This window comes from Rana temporaria, chromosome 10, assembly GCF_905171775.1.
Source record: "Rana temporaria chromosome 10, aRanTem1.1, whole genome shotgun sequence".
Taxonomy (NCBI): Eukaryota; Metazoa; Chordata; class Amphibia; order Anura; family Ranidae; genus Rana; species Rana temporaria.
In genome coordinates this window covers 127,119,478-127,140,710 of record NC_053498.1, presented here as the reverse complement: position 1 = coordinate 127,140,710, position 21,233 = coordinate 127,119,478, and the positions used below count along the sequence as shown (strand labels likewise).

Genomic DNA, 21,233 nt, shown 5'->3' with positions numbered 1-21,233 from the left:
CAGTGCCCAAAAGTGCAGATCAGTGCCCATTAGTGCATCAGTGCAGGGAGGCAGCTTATTAGTGCATCTCATCAGTGCCACCCAATCAATGCCAGTGCCACCTATCAGTGCCATCCATTTATGAGTGCCATTCAATCAATGCCAGTGCCACCTATCAGTGCCATCCAATGGTGCCATCCAATTTGTGTTCGATGTCACAAAAAATAAATAAAAAAAAAGTATTCTATTTTGGTATCGGGAGTATTTGCGCGAGTACGAGTACTAGCGCAAATACTCGGTATCGGTCCCGATACCGATACTGGTATCGGTATCTGGACAACCCTAGTTATAGGACATCCTTTTTTTAAATGCAAATATAAAGTGCATGAATATCAATTCATATTACCTCCAGTAATCTCATGTACAGTACAACAAATGGGGGGGGGGGGGGGGGGAGGTCTGTACTAAGTGCCAATCTGGCACGCCAACAAGGAAAATGCCAACTGGAGGCGAGAAAAGAGAAACTGCAAAAATCTCGTACAACTGCCTCACAGGCTGGGGAAAGGTGATCAAGCTGTCCCACAAAACAGAAAGGAAAAAGTCAGTTCACAAAACAGTGACTACTATGCTGTTCTGCAGACTGTGTGTATATCTCAGGGTTGGACAAAGTCAAATAGAAATCATTTGCCATATTAAATAGTTACCATATTTTTATTTAGCAGTTTCCCTTGTGTTCAGCTTTCATTTTTATCATATGCTTTGATGAGGACAATAAAATAATCTAGGGAAGTCTCCAGAATCTCCAGACCTTATTTATGATATTATCAGCTCCGGGTCCCATCAGGGGTCTCTGTTAATACACACATACAGCGCTGGGTCCCATCAGAGGTCCCAGTTCATACACACGGCTGTAGGCTTTATCAGGGGGGTCTGTTCATGGACATACTCAACTCCAGACCCCATCAGAGGTCTCTGTCCGTACAAACACACACACACACACACACACACACACAAACATCTCACCTGCTGAGCTGCCGTCACTGGAATCTGCCGTACAGTGGCTGTTGCTGCTCCCACTTGTTTTGTGCCAGTGTAGGTGGTGGGTGAAAGACTGATGGTTGAGGCCGCATGAACAGGGCTGACCAGGGCAGAAGATGCCATGGCTACAGGTTTGGCAGTCACTGTAATACTCTGTGTAGTTGCCACCTTAGGCGGCACAACGCCCAGTCCCTGCACAATCCGTATAGTTGTGGCTGGCTTTGTCTCTGCAGTAGTTGTGATTTTCATTTTTGAGTCAGCTACAGAAACACCCAGAGCAGGCATCAGTCTAAACCCAGGGCCACCATGCTCTGCCGTCTTCAATTCAGGTGCCACCTTGATGGCTGTAGGTATTGGAGGAGAAGGGGATGATGGGTTGGACGTCATATGTAAAAGCCCTTTGCTGGAGCTGCTGGGTGGTGCACCCGAGAAAAGTTCCTGGGAGAGCTTCACAGCTGTGACCTGGGATTTGGCCAACGTCGCCATCATGTCAGGTGTGATGCGCAGTATAGTCTGACCCTTAGAATCTGTGGTGATGGAAGAAGGAGGAAGCCGCAGAACGTCCTTGCCCTGTATGCGCAGATTGGTGGTTGGAAGTGCAGGCTGGGCCTTAACACCAAGCTGTCCAGATATTGCAACCTGACAGAGAGAAGAGAGACTGGTCAGATGGTTCACAAACACCACAGGAGATCCAAAGCTGAAGTTAACGAATATATGTGCAGCGCTAAATGAGAAGGGTCATAATGAGTGAGACCGTATATGGTACAAAAAAAAAAAAAGAAAGAAAAATAAGAACGACTTTATACACTCTTAATGACACGCATGCAAACAAATGAAATAAACTAAATATAGTCCACAACGTGATGAAAAATGCATATAATCCATGGATGGAAACTGTGGTATGTTGTTAGTCCAGGTAAGTGAATGACCACCTTGAAACCTCAATAGGACAGGTGTGGAAAGACGATAATGGGAGAAGCCACCACAAACATAAAGGAAGACTTACCAGAGCTATTGGACTTAACAAGGTCGAATCCTTCCCATATGCTCACAGGATGCAACCAGAAATCAAAGAAATCATAGTGTGAATCCGCATGGCAAAGAATATTTATTAAAATTGAGGAACACTCACATTTTAGCAGGTAAAAAAGCACTTGTAGAATAGACTGTGAAATAATCCTGAGCCTGCTGATGCCATTGCGTTAAATCTCCAGTCTATTTTACAAGTGCTATTTTACCTCCTCAAATGCGTTCCTCAATTTTAATAAATATTCTTTGTAATGCGGATTCACACTACGTGGAACTTTTGTTTCATTTTTGGTTGCATCCTGTGAGCATATGGGAAGGATTCGACCAACCTCCCTCAGAGTTTTCCTTCTCTGCTGGGAGTCATCTGAGGGACAGTGCGATCACCATCTTGCCTGTGCCAACATCTGCAGACGTGGAAGTCCCTGTCTACCGGTGTGCTGTCACCATAAGCTTCAACGACATATGCCTTGTTGAGTCCAACAGCTCTGGTAAGCTAACCTTATGTTGGTGGTGGCTTCTCCCATTATCTTCTTTCCACACTTGTTTTTCTATTGATGTTTCAAGATAGTCATTCACTTACCTGGACTAACATACCACAGTTTCCATCTATGGATTTCTATGGATTAGATAATTTTTTCCCATCACGTTGTGGACTATATTTAGTTTATTTATTTAATTTGTTAGCACGCATGTCATTCAGAGTGTATAACGCAATTTATTTTTATGCCATATATGGTCTTGCTCATTATGACCGTTCTCATTCAGCGCTTTTCACTTGCAATTGTCTCTTGCTGTGCGGCCTGCTTATTTATGTTTTATGTGACAGCGCGGTATCCTCCACTTATGCAAAGTTTAAGAACCAACCGCAGCCAAAATGTATTTGTTACTGTGAATAGATTGGAGGGTATAAAATGGATGAAAATTATAAAAGTTTAGTACAAGTCTAGTAAGTCTTTGTTGCACATACAGAAAATGACCTAACCTTGTATCATTTTCTAATGTCGAGAAAAATGCAAATGCAGCAAACCCAAGATTCTGAAGATTTGTAAATATATTGGTTATTCAGATCTACAAGCTGAGGGCACAGGGACCTGTTCACCCCCCCATAGTACAGCGTTCTCACAGGCACTCCCCCCCCCACCATACAGGGTCTCTGCAGGCCCCCCAACATCATACAGTAACCCCCCCCCCCCTCCACTGGCACAGTTTCCTTGCTCCCCCCCAAGATCACATCCAATCCTCACAACCCGAGACATTACCCAGTGTCCCACGATGGCACACCGTGTTCCTGTACCCCCTGAAATCACACGGTGTACCCCTCAGCTCCTGACATCACACAGACAATACAAATTATAGATTAGATTTGTACCATAAATCACCTGTTTGATGATGTTCTGTCCTGTGATGCTCTGCAGTATTGTGGGTGTTGAACTTGAGAGGGTACTGACTACTGGTTTGGAAGTGACCACTGTAGGTGCAGTCAGAGCGGTCACAGAAATGGTTCCAGGAGCAGTTACTGTAATGGCTGGGCGCGGGATGGTGGCAGCTGCCTGCGTCTTCACTGGCATTGTCACCACCTGGGGAGAGAAAAACAATTATAATCCAGCTGGGATAATTAACCCATTTCATTATTACAAGCCAGCAGGGCATTGCGCTCCTACCTGAGTTATTCCTTTAGAAGTGGTCGTTGTGACAGGCATCCTGATGTGCGTTACAATGGGAGAAAGAGACTGGGTAACAATGGCAGGCGGAGCAGCAGCTGGCATAGCAGCAGAAGCCGTCACAATCCGTACTTGTGGCATTGAGGGGGTGGAGGGGAGCGTAATGTTCCTGACAGAAGGCGCGGTCACAGTAGTCACTTGACTTGTCACAGACGGAGCCAGCAGAGTGCTGAGCTGAGGCATGGTGGGCGGGGACACCAAAAGGACACTGCAGACCGAAAACACACACCATTAAATTCTGTTTTACCATTGGATAAGGTATAAGGGACTCAGACTGTGGGTTTCTTACCTCGGACTGGATTTGGGGGACTCAGAAACATTGCTGGGAAGAATCTTACTGACTGCAGCAGATGTGGGGGACATTGGCATTGCTGGAAGCGCTGGTGTAGTTGGTGTGCTGGGTGTCCCGGGTGTTGGCGGCATACTGCACTCATTAAAGTTCAGCTGAACTGGTTCAGGCGTGCTGCTGCCCCTCATCGCAAACTCCTTGTTGCCGGATTTCTGCACATAAACCAAAAATTAAAAAGGAAGTCTGAACTGCCAAAAATATAGAGGATGCCTTTGCTGTTGTCAAAATATCACCTGCCTGGCTGTCTCTTGCTTCAGTGCCTCCCGACTCACAGCATAGTTGACCCATAAAACACATTGCCCACACCATACAAGTTTCCAGTGAAGTCCAATCCCCTGATATGCATACTTCTGAATCAGTGACTTAAACCCGAACTCCACGAAGAACAATCAGTCCACTAATCCAAAACCAATTGTCAGAAGAGCTCTCAAAGCCCACCCCAAGGTTTTGTGCAGCGATTTTGTTTTTTAGTGACCGGTCATTTCCTTTATCATTCATTGAACAGGGGACGATTCATAGAATGGTTACTTCTGCAGTTAGCTTTCAGCACTGAAGTTGTGCTTGTGAGGCAGGTCTGCACACCTGACCACTCATAATGAGCAGATTACTCCAATGAAAAGGGAAATTGCAAATCTGGGGACAGAGAGAAAAATAATTCCTCTGTCACTGCCCACAGAAAAACCAATACACATTACTAGATGCCCAAAGATTCAGGAGACATGTTGTTCTAATTAGTGCACGTATAACAATCATTCCCAACATCTTGTAGGACCCTCCTCCAGGACAGTTTAGGGATGTCAGCTGCAGCTGATGACATCAGAACCATTAAAAAAAAAAAAAAAAATTGATTGGGTGCCCATTATGGCATCCATGAGTTCAGATTTAAAGTATTGAACCTCAAGAAGCAATATACCAGGACAGGGACCCCACGCCTTCAGTACGTACCAAAGAGGCCACACCGCATACAGAAGGGGAGCAGACAGCCTCAGCCACACCATTAAAAAATAGCAAACCCAACTCCTCAGCTCTTCCTAACCAATTATGATGGTTTTCCTACACTAAAATACAATATCTAATGTCCAACTTTTTTTTTAGCTGTGGATTAAGTGAGGAAGGATAAGAACCTCCATCAAGTTTCTGTTGAGGTCTTGGTGACCATTGTCATCAGGGTTGAAATTGAGTTGTCACTTAAAACAGAAAATAAAAAATATTCCAGTGGGGACACTTGTTTTGGTGGCTGTATATAAAAGAGGGAATTCCCTTTGGAGAGATTTCCACCAACTTCCTTTTCAAGAGCAGTAAAGGAGCAACCCATCTCCATAAACATGGCTCTGACATTCACCGGTGTGCTGATATAAGTGAATATGGAAAAGATGAACTGTAGGAAGAAAACAATATAGGGGGGACAGGAATGGGGGGACAGGAAAGAAACCAAAAACGTACGATCTTTGAGGGCGTTTTTGGCTTTTGTTGCAGAGCTTTCTTGGCTTTGGCTGCCGCTGCCTGTGCCTGGTGAATCCTCTCTGCAGAAAAAGAGAACAAAAAGGATAAGACTCTATGCAAAAAAAGATCATCAAAAGCAGAGTTGATCAACAGAGGACTTACCAAACTCCTCCTCACTGCGGTCACGATGGAGGTAGATCCACAGCTTGCGTCCAATGTCATATTTCACACATGGATCCTTTTCATAGTGCAGCCGGTCCAGTGCACCGCTCACTACCGTGTTAACCTAACATTAGATGACGCGGACAGTGTGAGTTTGGGTAGTACATTAACGCTGAAGCCCTCAAGGAACCCCAAAACAAAAACCGCCAGCCCAATATCAATAAACCATGACTTACCTGAGCGCTGGTAACATCAGGTGCCAGAAACTGGGAATCCTTCAGCAGCTCACAGATTTCAGCACGTGTACCCTCACCGTTTGGCAAACGGGCTGCTGCATCACGAACTGAGAATGAAAAGTTTACGTGAACAATCTATAAAGAGGACACGTCATAGTTATCACATACAATTCAGATTATAGAGTTCCCATTACATCTGAAGAACACATTTTAAATTTGTTCTTTTTGTGAAAATGTATTGTAGGCAAAATTAAGGTTGTTTTGTAAAGCTGAACTTTAAAAAATACCCTTGAAGCTGGGCTCCCCTTCATTATAAAGGTTAAATGTTAATTAACCGCTTGCCGACCAGCCGCCGCAGTTTTACGGCGGCAGGTCGGCTCGGCTGCGCGAGATCACGTAATATTACGTCATCTCGCGAATCAGCCAATAGGGGCGCACGCTCGCCCCTGGTCCCGACGCGCGAGCCCGGCAGGCGCAATCACCGCCGGGCACCCGCGATCACTCGTTACAGACCGGGGACCGGGAGCTGTGTGTGTAAACACACAGCTCTGGGTCCTGTCAGGAGAGAAATGCTGATCTTCTGTTTATACAATGTATGAACAGCGATCTGTCATTTCCCCAAGTCAGTCCCACCCCCCCCTTCAGTTAGAACACACCCAGGGAACATAATTAACCTTCCTCGCCCCCTAGCGTTAACCCTTTCCCTGCCAGTGGCATTTTTATAGTAAAAAAATGCATTTTTATAGCACTGATCGCTAAAAAATGCCAATGGTCCCAAAAATGTGTCAAAAAAGTGTCCGCCATAATGTCACAGTACCGATAAAAATCGCTGATCGCCGCCATTACTAATAAAAAAAAAAAATATTAATAAAAATGCCATAAAACTATCCCCTATTTTGTAGACGCTATAACTTTTGCGCAAACCAATCAAACGCTTATTGCGATTTTTTTTACGAAAAATATGTAGAAGAATACGTATCGGCCTAAACTGAGGAAAAAAAAATATATTTTTTATATATTTATTATAGCAATTATATTAAATGATATAATATTTTTGTTTATAGCGCAAAAATTAAAAACCGCAGAGGTGATCAAATACCACCAAAAGAAAGCTCTATTTGTGGGAAAAAAAGGACACCAATTTTGTTTGGGAGCCACGTCACACGACCGCGCAATTGACGCAGTGCCGAATCGCAAAAAGTGGCCCGGTCATTGACCAGCAATATGGTCCGGGGCTGAAGTGGTTAAGGCTAGGGTTAGAGGAATAAGGCATGAAACTTCCTTTATTCCTTGCTTTGACCCTCTACTATCCTGCATTGTATGTGATGGCGTCAAAGTGAAAATGCTGGCTGCTGGCCAGAATGCCAAAGAGCACAGACTTCAGGGGAACAGTCGCACAGCCTGCGGGCTTGTCAGGTGAGTATTAAGCCTCATACACACGATCAGACTTCCATCTGACTTTTCCGTGGATTTTTGTCAGAAGGGGCATCGGCCGTGAACTTGGTATGCATTACACCCAGCAGAACATTTTCAGCCAACATTCACCAAACCACATGTTTTTTCAGCTCTTTACCGCCACCCTTTGGGCAACTTCTGCTATTGTCTGATGTTTAGCATGTCTGAGCATGCGTGTTTGTCCTTTGGATTTTAGTCCGATGGACTTGTGTACACACGATCGAATGATCCTCCATCGGACATTTGTCGGAAAGAGCATTTGAGAGCATTCACAGCGAACATTTGTTCATTGAAAAACAGACAATTGTCCGATGGAACATACAGACGGTCGGATTGTCCGATAAAACACATCCATTGGACCGTTGTTGTCGAAAAGTCTGATCGTGTATGGGCCTCAACTCTCTATTTATCTACCCCTAAACCTATTAAATTATAAGTTCACCTTTACAGAAAATCTGGAAGGTGAACTTACACTAGACCCCCTTTCCCATCGCCTGGTCCTGCTATACCGGAGTTCTGCGATCTACCGCTGTGAGAGAATCGGATCGCTGATATACCAGTTCAGGGATTTAAAATCCCATCGGCCTTCTCTCCTCTTCTCCAGTGCTGACAGAATGGGCTAGGCAGGTTCTGATTGGTCAGCGCTGTCCATGGGACAATTAGAATGCCTCCTATCGGTACACACTGATGATGTCTCACAGCGGGTGATCGCGGGACTTCTCAGTTCTCATGTCTCCACTGCAGAGACACTTTGATTTTTGTTCACTCAGGCAATCACCCTACACAAATTCAGTGTGCATCAGATGTGTCCTCCCACCTTCCCCTCACATTATCACCTAATGGTTATCTACTCGTTGCATCACTGCACCCTTGCTTTGGGTGGGGGGGCCCCTGCCTCAGCCCCAGACCTAGCATTGTATCCAGCATCCCCCGTTTCCCCTATCAGTGGCTGGGCTGGCTTTCTGAGCTGGCATATGTATATCGGACGACTGGACAAAACCACGAAACGTGCGTAGAGTTCACATCATGCCCTCAATCTCTCGATTTCCATAAGGAACACTCATGTACCCATGGTTGCAAACATCATTATGTATTTATCTCTAAAGCTGTAATTTGTCACGTGTCAGCTTAGAATGGCATTTCTGGGATCTGTTCTTATACCAATTGTATTTTGTACCTTGAGCCAATGAAAGGTTTCAACTTGTAAAATAAATATTTTTACTTGGGTACCCTTTTATGCAATTTACATTGTTACTTTTTCATTTGTGACACGCCTCATTCAAAGTCCCATTGGTACTTTGATTAGGGATGGAGACTTGCCACAGTGGCTATGTCAGGTCACACTCTGTTTTTATATCGCAGGACTCCGGTATAGCTGGACCGGGGGGGGGATGGGGGAGGGGGTCCAGTGTAAGTACATCTTACAAATTTTCTGTAAAAGGCGAGCTTACCATTTAAGCATTTAACCCTTAAATACAATGCAAGGGTAGATTTTATGGTGTTATGGGCTTTAAATAGGATGTAAAGTAATGGAAGCTCCTTCCAACTTTCCTGGATCTGTGCGAAAAATATTGCCCCTGGTTAGTCTCCTTTAATTCTTTCACAAAGAGAAAAAAAACACACAGCAAAAAGCCAAATACTAAATATAAAAAGTTTGTGTAAAAAGATGAAGTATAGTGTTTATGTTACCATGTCACAAATGGTTAGCTGCCCAAGCCCCGCCCACCCAGAGCTGACACAGGAGGAAAATTACCAAGAGACAAGATGGTGACGTAAGCTGGCCTATCAGATCGCAGCAGTGAGTGTTCACGAGCTTTGTTCAGCGACGTCTCTTTGTCAAATACACCTTTCACTGGACCCACCACAGACTCAAATCCATGCATGCGGAAAGTGAAGGCCTTGTGTGGCTGGAGGTAGCGGTGCCGTTCCTGGGTGGAGCAGAGACAGAAATTACAGCTGGAAGTCATGGAAAAAAAATGACCTTTCGTTATCAGTAAAAAATAGGCCATTACTAATTAAGTGACACCGTAATAATGGAAACCAACCTGTTCCTGGAAAATCCGCTTCTCATCTCCAGAACTCGGCCGCACAATGTAATCCGTTCTTCTGAAACAAAATTGAATGGTCAGATTTACAGACAAAATAATGCCGTTCAATATTAAAAAGCCCTGACTCTTTTCTGAATTGCCTTATGAACCAAACGCAGGTTTCTTCTACGGTTATGTCATGTTCAACACAAATCCTCAATCATCTGGTGCTTTACTCATCAACTTAATTTATCTGCTGCCGTCCTCAGCTGCACACAAGTGCATTCCCTTTATTTCAGCTGCTGGAAGCAAAAATAAAGATATACCCCGTTCTTCCAGGTATGGAGAGCATGTGACTTACTCCCCTTGCTTCCATGTGACAGTGCTAGTGATTGGCCACTTAGGCATGCAGTGCTCTCATTAGGGGCAGGAAGAGTCCTCAGCACTGTGTAAGCTCTAAGGCACAAAATCTAAAGAGGTCTCACCAGGCACATCCTCAGTTCCCACAGTCCACCAGAAAACAAAGTATATACAGCACTTAATTCTGTTTTCACGGGTGCTGTACTTCCAAAGTTGACGCTCAATAATGCTGCTCATGTGATCTACATTACTTGTCCCCAAGTGGCCGGAACATGCCCAAGACCACCGTCATCACTACCAATGCGGGGGGAGAGTGGATGTCATACGTGTAGATAGAAACAGAGGGTAATATTTGTTATATCCGAGTGTAAAGTTATTATAAAATTCAAGTATGCCTATAAAATCAATGGTCTAATGCATCAATTAAAATAAACATTAACAGCGCTAGATCTAAGCCCCTCGTGCTTAAATCAATAATGTGTTACCACATCCTGCTACAAAGATATTTGGAGTCTCAGTGCCAAATATCAATTGAATTACCACATGAATGAGCTAAGTGGAACTTCAAAAACAACAGAGTCCTCAATGCAAATGTTCTGCTCTAAATACAACAGTCCTAAATGCAAATAAAGTCTGCTCTGAAATCAGTAGACAATGATGGATGTCTCAGATGTTAGCATGCACAAAACGCAGGGTATTTTTCATCAGTCCTACAAAATACAATGTAGCGAAACACTTCTGCAATGATTGTGCTGTTATAAGAATTTGACTCGTAGGGATCCCCTAAGGGACCTCACTCACCAGATGGATGATATCAGTAGGCACGGATCGCTGGCTGTCTTTCAGCAAAAATGCAGCTGGATCTCTCCTCCGTCCTTCTCCTGTCACTGGATAGTCTCTGGTGGTGCTCAGATTCATATAATCATGTAAGGATAAGAGAGAGACTCTGCATAGTGTAAAAACGTTTATTTATACAGGATACAGAAAGCTCTTCAATGTTGTGCTTACTAGAATGAAATTCAAATATGGCGCTGTGTCTCAATCATACGGCTTGCAGGCGTCTCACTTGTACAGCTCCTGGGGATTCCTCCTCCTGTCGCCGTGAGTCCCGGGATCCCGCGCACCTGATTGGACGATTAGATCACGTGGTCACGCCCTGACGCGTTTCGTGATTGGATGTCACGTCTTCAGAGGGCGTGGCCACGTATCGTGAACTAACCATATTTATAGCGCCGTCCATTCAAGCCGCCCGCCCTCTACATGACGTCGGCTGAATGTTCACTGAATACTGGGGAAGCCCTGTGTTGTCAGCTGCTGTGCGCAGACTTCACTGACGTTACGTTCCCAGCTGACAGCTACGCTAAGCGTGTATTGTTTTCTGCCTGCTGTTAACTCACTGCGTCCCCAGTGGTCAATGTTCACATTGCATGCTCTCTTTATCAACTCAAGTATCCGTTCTACCACCAAACGTGATCCTCAGCAAGTCAGAATTTACTGGGTACCTTTCTGATCTCACTAAGTATCCTTAAAGAACAGACATCAAGATTAACTGAGAGTGCACAGTATTAGCTATCTCTTATAGCATAACAATTAGTAATAGAAACTATTAAAATACAAAAATACATATTATTTTCATAACATCATAAGTATGGAATTGGTTCTCAATCCATATTTATATATTCTCCTTCCCACCCGTATACTGATATAAAATATATATACATATAAAAACAACCTGTATATTGACTTATAAACAAATATATTAAAAATATCCAAAAAATATATTTTAATTAAAATTTCTCAGAATTGATAACTCCGGTTTTGACTGTCAAATAGAGGAGGGGGGGAAAAAATAATCCAAATAAAAATAAAAATAAATATAAAAGGGGGGGTGGGAGTATGGCTACCAACACTACCCCTTAGTAGCTATGGTCTTGATTGTATTCTCTCTGATTGACCTCCTTGCTACTTAGGTATAACCTACTAGGTTAACTATTCATACTAGGTGTATCTTATATGAGAAATAGAGCCTTAACCCTTTAAACTTCCAATGGAAAAAGGCCAAACAGAAGAAAAACATTAAAGTGCTATACAGTAATATATGGGGTCTTTGATTTTTATTTATTAATGGTTACTAATAAAGCAATTGAGGTCAAGTTCTATGTTTAACCCCCTAGGGCTCAATGTATTGGTCAGGAATATCCATTTCGTTTCAGCCTTTGATATTTCCCTTACCATATTTGCACCTCGCCACTTTGGGTGTATCTTGTCCACTCCCCAAAATTTGAGGCCTATGGGGTTTTGGTCATGTTTTTTGAGGAAGTGCAATGACACGCTATGATCCTCATAGCCAATCTTGATATTATATATGTGCTCCGAGACTCGTTTTCCCAAAGTGCGTTTGGTGCGGCCAATATACATAAGGCCACACGGGCACTCCAAAGCATAAACCACATGCGTGGACGCACAGGTTATGCATTCCTTAATTTGAAACTGTCTACCATTTGCCGTAGACGTGAAGCTCGTAAGGCCTCGTAGGTGGGTGGATACCTGTTGGCATGCTTTACAACGTCGACATGCATGGAAACCTTTCTGGTCCCAGAACATCTGTAACGGTTTTGGTTGGTCAAGTACCTTTTTAACCACCTGATCTCCAAATGATGGAGTCTTCCTATATATAAAGGTAGGTACTTCAGGTAAAGTTGGTTTCAGTATTTTATCCGTAATTAAGATGTTCCAGTGTTTCCTGAAGATATTCTCCACTTCTCTGTATTGCTCATGATATTGGGAAATGAATCCCCATTCATGCTTTTGGTCAGGGTTTTTATTTTTTGGTTGTAAGAGGGTCTCCTGAGAGTTCCTGCCTACTACTGATCTGACTTGTTCCAATGCGTCATGCTTATACCCTTTTTCCAAAAAAACGATCTGCAATAATTGATGATTGTATTTCATAATCTTTATCATGTGTGCAGTTACGACGTATGCGCATAAATTGGCCTTTTGGAATGTTCCTCAACCAGTGGGGGTGGTGTCCACTTTGCACCGGTATATAGCTGTTTCTATCTGTGCTTTTAAAGTATGCTTTGGTGGTAAGCCTCTCTCCCTCCTTCATAACAAGTACATCAAGATAATGGATTTGCTGTAGATCCCAATTATATTCTAATTTGATATTATTCTTATTAGTATTTAGCCAAGTCGTAAATCCTTTTAGTGACTCTTCAGATCCCTGCCACACTATAAATAAATCGTCAATATATCTAGTGTAGAAAATTAGTTCACTCCGTCGGTTTTTATATATCCACTTGTCCTCCCACTCACTCATGAAGAGGTTCGCCAGGCTTGGAGCGAACTTGGCTCCCATAGCGACACCGGTTTTTTGACTGTAAAATTCTCCTGCGTACCAAAAATAATTTCTTGACAGGCAAAATTCTAGTATCATCTTCAAAAATTTCTTCTGAGTGTATGGTACGTCCTCCCGCTGGCACATAGCCCAATTGAGCGCCAACAGCGCATCGTCGTGTTGTATGTTTGTGTATAACGCTGAAACGTCAGCCGTGACGAGGAAAGTGTCAGTGTCTTTGGATATACTGACCTCTCTCAATTTTCGTATAAAACTAGTGGTGTCTTTCAAAAAGGCCTTGGTGTTTTGTACGCTAGTTTGTAGGAAGAAGTCTAAGTACTGTCCTACACGGGAAGTGACTGATTCAATGCCGTTAACTATCGGCCTGGCCGGGGGGGTAACTGCATGTTTATGAATTTTTGGTACCGTATATATCGTTGGTATACGGTTAAAGCTGGGACATAGGAATGCTTTTTCTTTTTTAGTGATCACTCGCATGTAGTAGCCATAATCCACCAGATTACGTAGTTCTGTTCTATAATTTTTTGTGGGGTCCTTTGGTAGGTGACTGTATGTAACATCATCATCAAGCATGTTTTGGAGTTGTGTATGGTAAAAGGTTTTATCCATTATTACCACTCCACCCCCTTTATCCGCCGGGCGTATAATGACTTCTTTCCTGGCTTCCAAGGCCTTAATGCCTTCTCTAATATGCTTGGGATTAAGGTTATTTTTGGTAGGTAGATCTTCCAAGTCCCTTAAGACTACTTGTTTGAAGACTTCAATCTGGTGGTTGGCTTGCTGCTGCGGATTGAAAAGAGACCTATTTCTGAGTCCACTATCAATCCCTATAGTATTATTTGGTTTGGTTTTATAAGTTATGCCTGTATTTGATAAAAAGTATCTTTTCATGTTCATTTTCCTAACAAATTTGTGTACGTCTATGTACACATCAAACTTGCTCATAGGTTTTGTGGATGAACATTTCAGGCCTGCATTAAGGATGTTTATTTCTTTTTGTGATAGAGTGATAGTGGAAAGATTATATATGCCACTCACTCTGTTTGTCTTGGCCTTTTTCTGGTTGATCCTTCTGCCTGCTCTACACCCTCTCCGTGTTGGATTTCTGAGTGTCTGGCTGGGCTGTGGTATTCCTGCCATTGAGGGGGGTTCCACCATTCCTGAGAGGTGTTGTGATTGTATTGTTGTTGAGGTCTCCCCCTCCAGGGTCTGTTGCCTCGTCCCCTCCCTCGGCCTACTCCCCTCTTCCCCCTCCCTAAAAAAGAAACCGGGTGTGGGGTGGGTCCGTTGTTCATATTGTCCCTAGTGCCCTGCCCAAGCAGTGGATCAAATCGATTATATGTGTTTACTGCATATGTCCCATTGGGTTGGGTATCATATTGGATATCTTGTTGATTGTGGTTCTGGTATGCCTGACCTCTACCTCTCTGGGTGGTTCTATTAGTACCTCTACCACGTTGATTTTTAACCTGTTGTTTAAATGGTTTTTGTGGTGTTTGATCTATGGGTTGCCCCAATAACGGTCTACCTGAAACCTGTGGATTAATACCCCTCAAGGGTGGATCAATCACAAAAGGAATAACTGGGGGTGCACTGTTGGTAGTGCTCTGCCATAAGTAAACTTCCCCTGTATTGAAATCATTAAAATCACGTCTGTATTTTTTTATTTTTTTCTTCTGTGTTTCTTTGTCAACCTTTTCCAACTTTTTTTTAATTTCATTATTAAAGTTGATGGCTAAAGTGGTACCTTTAATGGGGTCTAGTTTCTCCTTAATCTCAGAGATCTTTTTTTCAAGCAAAATCATTTTTCTTTTTTTGCGTCTTAACACCAATTGTTGCAGTTTGAAACCCACCCCATTGAAGAAGTCCAACCACTCTGAAGATGATTCAACATCATCTAAACCATCCTGAGGGCTGACTTCCCATCTCAAACTGCGCATAATGATGTTCTCTTTTAAGTAATGCTCGAAAGTGGCAATATCCCACCAGGTCCGTACCTGTTTCTCCAGCGTATTACTTAAGGTGCTCAATAGACTATTAAAGTCCAACTCGTCATCGCCCCCTCCATCATTGGTGAAAATGGAATCCATATTAAGGAGGCGATTACTGAGGAAATTAATAGAATCCATGTTCGCTTAGGGTTAATAAAATGCCAAACTAAAAATAGAAAATCAGTAAAAAACACCTGGCCAAAGTCAGGCAATAAATACTGACCCAGCGCACCAATGGATAATGGCTTATGCGATTTTAGGTATAACCGAAAATCGCCAGTCATTAGAAAAAAAGGAAAAGCAGTGTAGCAGCTATTATAAATGCCAAAGTTATCAAATTCAAGTATGCCTATAAAATCAATGGTCTAATGCATCAATTAAAATAAACATTAACAGCGCTAGATCTAAGCCCCTCGTGCTTAAATCAATAATGTGTTACCACATCCTGCTACAAAGATATTTGGAGTCTCAGTGCCAAATATCAATTGAATTACCACATGAATGAGCTAAGTGGAACTTCAAAAACAACAGAGTCCTCAATGCAAATGTTCTGCTCTAAATACAACAGTCCTAAATGCAAATAAAGTCTGCTCTGAAATCAGTAGACAATGATGGATGTCTCAGATGTTAGCATGCACAAAACGCAGGGTATTTTTCATCAGTCCTACAAAATACAATGTAGCGAAACACTTCTGCAATGATTGTGCTGTTATAAGAATTTGACTCGTAGGGATCCCCTAAGGGACCTCACTCACCAGATGGATGATATCAGTAGGCACGGATCGCTGGCTGTCTTTCAGCAAAAATGCAGCTGGATCTCTCCTCCGTCCTTCTCCTGTCACTGGATAGTCTCTGGTGGTGCTCAGATTCATATAATCATGTAAGGATAAGAGAGAGACTCTGCATAGTGTAAAAACGTTTATTTATACAGGATACAGAAAGCTCTTCAATGTTGTGCTTACTAGAATGAAATTCAAATATGGCGCTGTGTCTCAATCATACGGCTTGCAGGCGTCTCACTTGTACAGCTCCTGGGGATTCCTCCTCCTGTCGCCGTGAGTCCCGGGATCCCGCGCACCTGATTGGACGATTAGATCACGTGGTCACGCCCTGACGCGTTTCGTGATTGGATGTCACGTCTTCAGAGGGCGTGGCCACGTATCGTGAACTAACCATATTTATAGCGCCGTCCATTCAAGCCGCCCGCCCTCTACATGACGTCGGCTGAATGTTCACTGAATACTGGGGAAGCCCTGTGTTGTCAGCTGCTGTGCGCAGACTTCACTGACGTTACGTTCCCAGCTGACAGCTACGCTAAGCGTGTATTGTTTTCTGCCTGCTGTTAACTCACTGCGTCCCCAGTGGTCAATGTTCACATTGCATGCTCTCTTTATCAACTCAAGTATCCGTTCTACCACCAAACGTGATCCTCAGCAAGTCAGAATTTACTGGGTACCTTTCTGATCTCACTAAGTATCCTTAAAGAACAGACATCAAGATTAACTGAGAGTGCACAGTATTAGCTATCTCTTATAGCATAACAATTAGTAATAGAAACTATTAAAATACAAAAATACATATTATTTTCATAACATCATAAGTATGGAATTGGTTCTCAATCCATATTTATATATTCTCCTTCCCACCCGTATACTGATATAAAATATATATACATATAAAAACAACCTGTATATTGACTTATAAACAAATATATTAAAAATATCCAAAAAAAAACCGGTGTCGCTATGGGAGCCAAGTTCGCTCCAAGCCTGGCGAACCTCTTCATGAGTGAGTGGGAGGACAAGTGGATATATAAAAACCGACGGAGTGAACTAATTTTCTACACTAGATATATTGACGATTTATTTATAGTGTGGCAGGGATCTGAAGAGTCACTAAAAGGATTTACGACTTGGCTAAATACTAATAAGAATAATATCAAATTAGAATATAATTGGGATCTACAGCAAATCCATTATCTTGATGTACTTGTTATGAAGGAGGGAGAGAGGCTTACCACCAAAGCATACTTTAAAAGCACAGATAGAAACAGCTATATACCGGTGCAAAGTGGACACCACCCCCACTGGTTGAGGAACATTCCAAAAGGCCAATTTATGCGCATACGTCGTAACTGCACACATGATAAAGATTATGAAATACAATCATCAATTATTGCAGATCGTTTTTTGGAAAAAGGGTATAAGCATGACGCATTGGAACAAGTCAGATCAGTAGTAGGCAGGAACTCTCAGGAGACCCTCTTACAACCAAAAAATAAAAACCCTGACCAAAAGCATGAATGGGGATTCATTTCCCAATATCATGAGCAATACAGAGAAGTGGAGAATATCTTCAGGAAACACTGGAACATCTTAATTACGGATAAAATACTGAAACCAACTTTACCTGAAGTACCTACCTTTATATATAGGAAGACTCCATCATTTGGAGATCAGGTGGTTAAAAAGGTACTTGACCAACCAAAACCGTTACAGATGTTCTGGGACCAGAAAGGTTTCCATGCATGTCGACGTTGTAAAGCATGCCAACAGGTATCCACCCACCTACGAGGCCTTACGAGCTTCACGTCTACGGCAAATGGTAGACAGTTTCAAATTAAGGAATGCATAACCTGTGCGTCCACGCATGTGGTTTATGCTTTGGAGTGCCCGTGTGGCCTTATGTATATTGGCCGCACCAAACGCACTTTGGGAAAACGAGTCTCGGAGCACATATATAATATCAAGATTGGCTATGAGGATCATAGCGTGTCATTGCACTTCCTCAAAAAACATGACCAAAACCCCATAGGCCTCAAATTTTGGGGAGTGGACAAGATACACCCAAAGTGGCGAGGTGCAAATATGGTAAGGGAAATATCAAAGGCTGAAACGAAATGGATATTCCTGACCAATACATTGAGCCCTAGGGGGTTAAACATAGAACTTGACCTCAATTGCTTTATTAGTAACCATTAATAAATAAAAATCAAAGACCCCATATATTACTGTATAGCACTTTAATGTTTTTCTTCTGTTTGGCCTTTTTCCATTGGAAGTTTAAAGGGTTAAGGCTCTATTTCTCATATAAGATACACCTAGTATGAATAGTTAACCTAGTAGGTTATACCTAAGTAGCAAGGAGGTCAATCAGAGAGAATACAATCAAGACCATAGCTACTAAGGGGTAGTGTTGGTAGCCATACTCCCACCCCCCCTTTTATATTTATTTTTATTTTTATTTGGATTATTTTTTCCCCCCCTCCTCTATTTGACAGTCAAAACCGGAGTTATCAATTCTGAGAAATTTTAATTAAAATATATTTTTTGGATATTTTTAATATATTTGTTTATAAGTCAATATACAGGTTGTTTTTATATGTATATATATTTTATATCAGTATACGGGTGGGAAGGAGAATATATAAATATGGATTGAGAACCAATTCCATACTTATGATGTTATGAAAATAATATGTATTTTTGTATTTTAATAGTTTCTATTACTAATTGTTATGCTATAAGAGATAGCTAATACTGTGCACTCTCAGTTAATCTTGATGTCTGTTCTTTAAGGATACTTAGTGAGATCAGAAAGGTACCCAGTAAATTCTGACTTGCTGAGGATCACGTTTGGTGGTAGAACGGATACTTGAGTTGATAAAGAGAGCATGCAATGTGAACATTGACCACTGGGGACGCAGTGAGTTAACAGCAGGCAGAAAACAATACACGCTTAGCGTAGCTGTCAGCTGGGAACGTAACGTCAGTGAAGTCTGCGCACAGCAGCTGACAACACAGGGCTTCCCCAGTATTCAGTGAACATTCAGCCGACGTCATGTAGAGGGCGGGCGGCTTGAATGGACGGCGCTATAAATATGGTTAGTTCACGATACGTGGCCACGCCCTCTGAAGACGTGACATCCAATCACGAAACGCGTCAGGGCGTGACCACGTGATCTAATCGTCCAATCAGGTGCGCGGGATCCCGGGACTCACGGCGACAGGAGGAGGAATCCCCAGGAGCTGTACAAGTGAGACGCCTGCAAGCCGTATGATTGAGACACAGCGCCATATTTGAATTTCATTCTAGTAAGCACAACATTGAAGAGCTTTCTGTATCCTGTATAAATAAACGTTTTTACACTATGCAGAGTCTCTCTCTTATCCTTACATGATTATATGAATCTGAGCACCACCAGAGACTATCCAGTGACAGGAGAAGGACGGAGGAGAGATCCAGCTGCATTTTTGCTGAAAGACAGCCAGCGATCCGTGCCTACTGATATCATCCATCTGGTGAGTGAGGTCCCTTAGGGGATCCCTACGAGTCAAATTCTTATAACAGCACAATCATTGCAGAAGTGTTTCGCTACATTGTATTTTGTAGGACTGATGAAAAATACCCTGCGTTTTGTGCATGCTAACATCTGAGACATCCATCATTGTCTACTGATTTCAGAGCAGACTTTATTTGCATTTAGGACTGTTGTATTTAGAGCAGAACATTTGCATTGAGGACTCTGTTGTTTTTGAAGTTCCACTTAGCTCATTCATGTGGTAATTCAATTGATATTTGGCACTGAGACTCCAAATATCTTTGTAGCAGGATGTGGTAACACATTATTGATTTAAGCACGAGGGGCTTAGATCTAGCGCTGTTAATGTTTATTTTAATTGATGCATTAGACCATTGATTTTATAGGCATACTTGAATTTGATAACTTTGGCATTTATAATAGCTGCTACACTGCTTTTCCTTTTTTTCTAATGACTGGCGATTTTCGGTTATACCTAAAATCGCATAAGCCATTATCCATTGGTGCGCTGGGTCAGTATTTATTGCCTGACTTTGGCCAGGTGTTTTTTACTGATTTTCTATTTTTAGTTTGGCATTTTATTAACCCTAAGCGAACATGGATTCTATTAATTTCCTCAGTAATCGCCTCCTTAATATGGATTCCATTTTCACCAATGATGGAGGGGGCGATGACGAGTTGGACTTTAATAGTCTATTGAGCACCTTAAGTAATACGCTGGAGAAACAGGTACGGACCTGGTGGGATATTGCCACTTTCGAGCATTACTTAAAAGAGAACATCATTATGCGCAGTTTGAGATGGGAAGTCAGCCCTCAGGATGGTTTAGATGATGTTGAATCATCTTCAGAGTGGTTGGACTTCTTCAATGGGGTGGGTTTCAAACTGCAACAATTGGTGTTAAGACGCAAAAAAAGAAAAATGATTTTGCTTGAAAAAAAGATCTCTGAGATTAAGGAGAAACTAGACCCCATTAAAGGTACCACTTTAGCCATCAACTTTAATAATGAAATTAAAAAAAAGTTGGAAAAGGTTGACAAAGAAACACAGAAGAAAAAAATAAAAAAATACAGACGTGATTTTAATGATTTCAATACAGGGGAAGTTTACTTATGGCAGAGCACTACCAACAGTGCACCCCCAGTTATTCCTTTTGTGATTGATCCACCCTTGAGGGGTATTAATCCACAGGTTTCAGGTAGACCGTTATTGGGGCAACCCATAGATCAAACACCACAAAAACCATTTAAACAACAGGTTAAAAATCAACGTGGTAGAGGTACTAATAGAACCACCCAGAGAGGTAGAGGTCAGGCATACCAGAACCACAATCAACAAGATATCCAATATGATACCCAACCCAATGGGACATATGCAGTAAACACATATAATCGATTTGATCCACTGCTTGGGCAGGGCACTAGGGACAATATGAACAACGGACCCACCCCACACCCGGTTTCTTTTTTAGGGAGGGGGAAGAGGGGAGTAGGCCGAGGGAGGGGACGAGGCAACAGACCCTGGAGGGGGAGACCTCAACAACAATACAATCACAACACCTCTCAGGAATGGTGGAACCCCCCTCAATGGCAGGAATACCACAGCCCAGCCAGACACTCAGAAATCCAACACGGAGAGGGTGTAGAGCAGGCAGAAGGATCAACCAGAAAAAGGCCAAGACAAACAGAGTGAGTGGCATATATAATCTTTCCACTATCACTCTATCACAAAAAGAAATAAACATCCTTAATGCAGGCCTGAAAT

General features: G+C 42.5%; 1 protein-coding gene across 2 annotated transcripts in view; it reads right to left on the bottom strand.

The window, feature by feature from the left end:
• Positions 1-21,233, bottom strand: part of NFRKB (nuclear factor related to kappaB binding protein) — a 57,299-nt gene that overhangs the window by 7,856 nt on the left and 28,210 nt on the right. Inside the window, exons 15-23 of one of the 2 annotated variants that reach the window (XM_040326242.1) lie at positions 9,458-9,515; positions 9,166-9,340; positions 5,958-6,064; positions 5,722-5,845; positions 5,560-5,639; positions 4,057-4,268; positions 3,708-3,975; positions 3,426-3,623; positions 1,003-1,656 (exon numbers count right to left, since the gene is read on the bottom strand). In XM_040326242.1, coding sequence (XP_040182176.1) covers positions 1,003-1,656; positions 3,426-3,623; positions 3,708-3,975; positions 4,057-4,268; positions 5,560-5,639; positions 5,722-5,845; positions 5,958-6,064; positions 9,166-9,340; positions 9,458-9,515 — 1,876 coding nt within the window. Of the gene's footprint in view, positions 1-1,002; positions 1,657-3,425; positions 3,624-3,707; positions 3,976-4,056; positions 4,269-5,559; positions 5,640-5,721; positions 5,846-5,957; positions 6,065-9,165; positions 9,341-9,457; positions 9,519-21,233 lie in introns of both variants that reach the window. The other variant, XM_040326241.1, reaches the window with a different exon arrangement.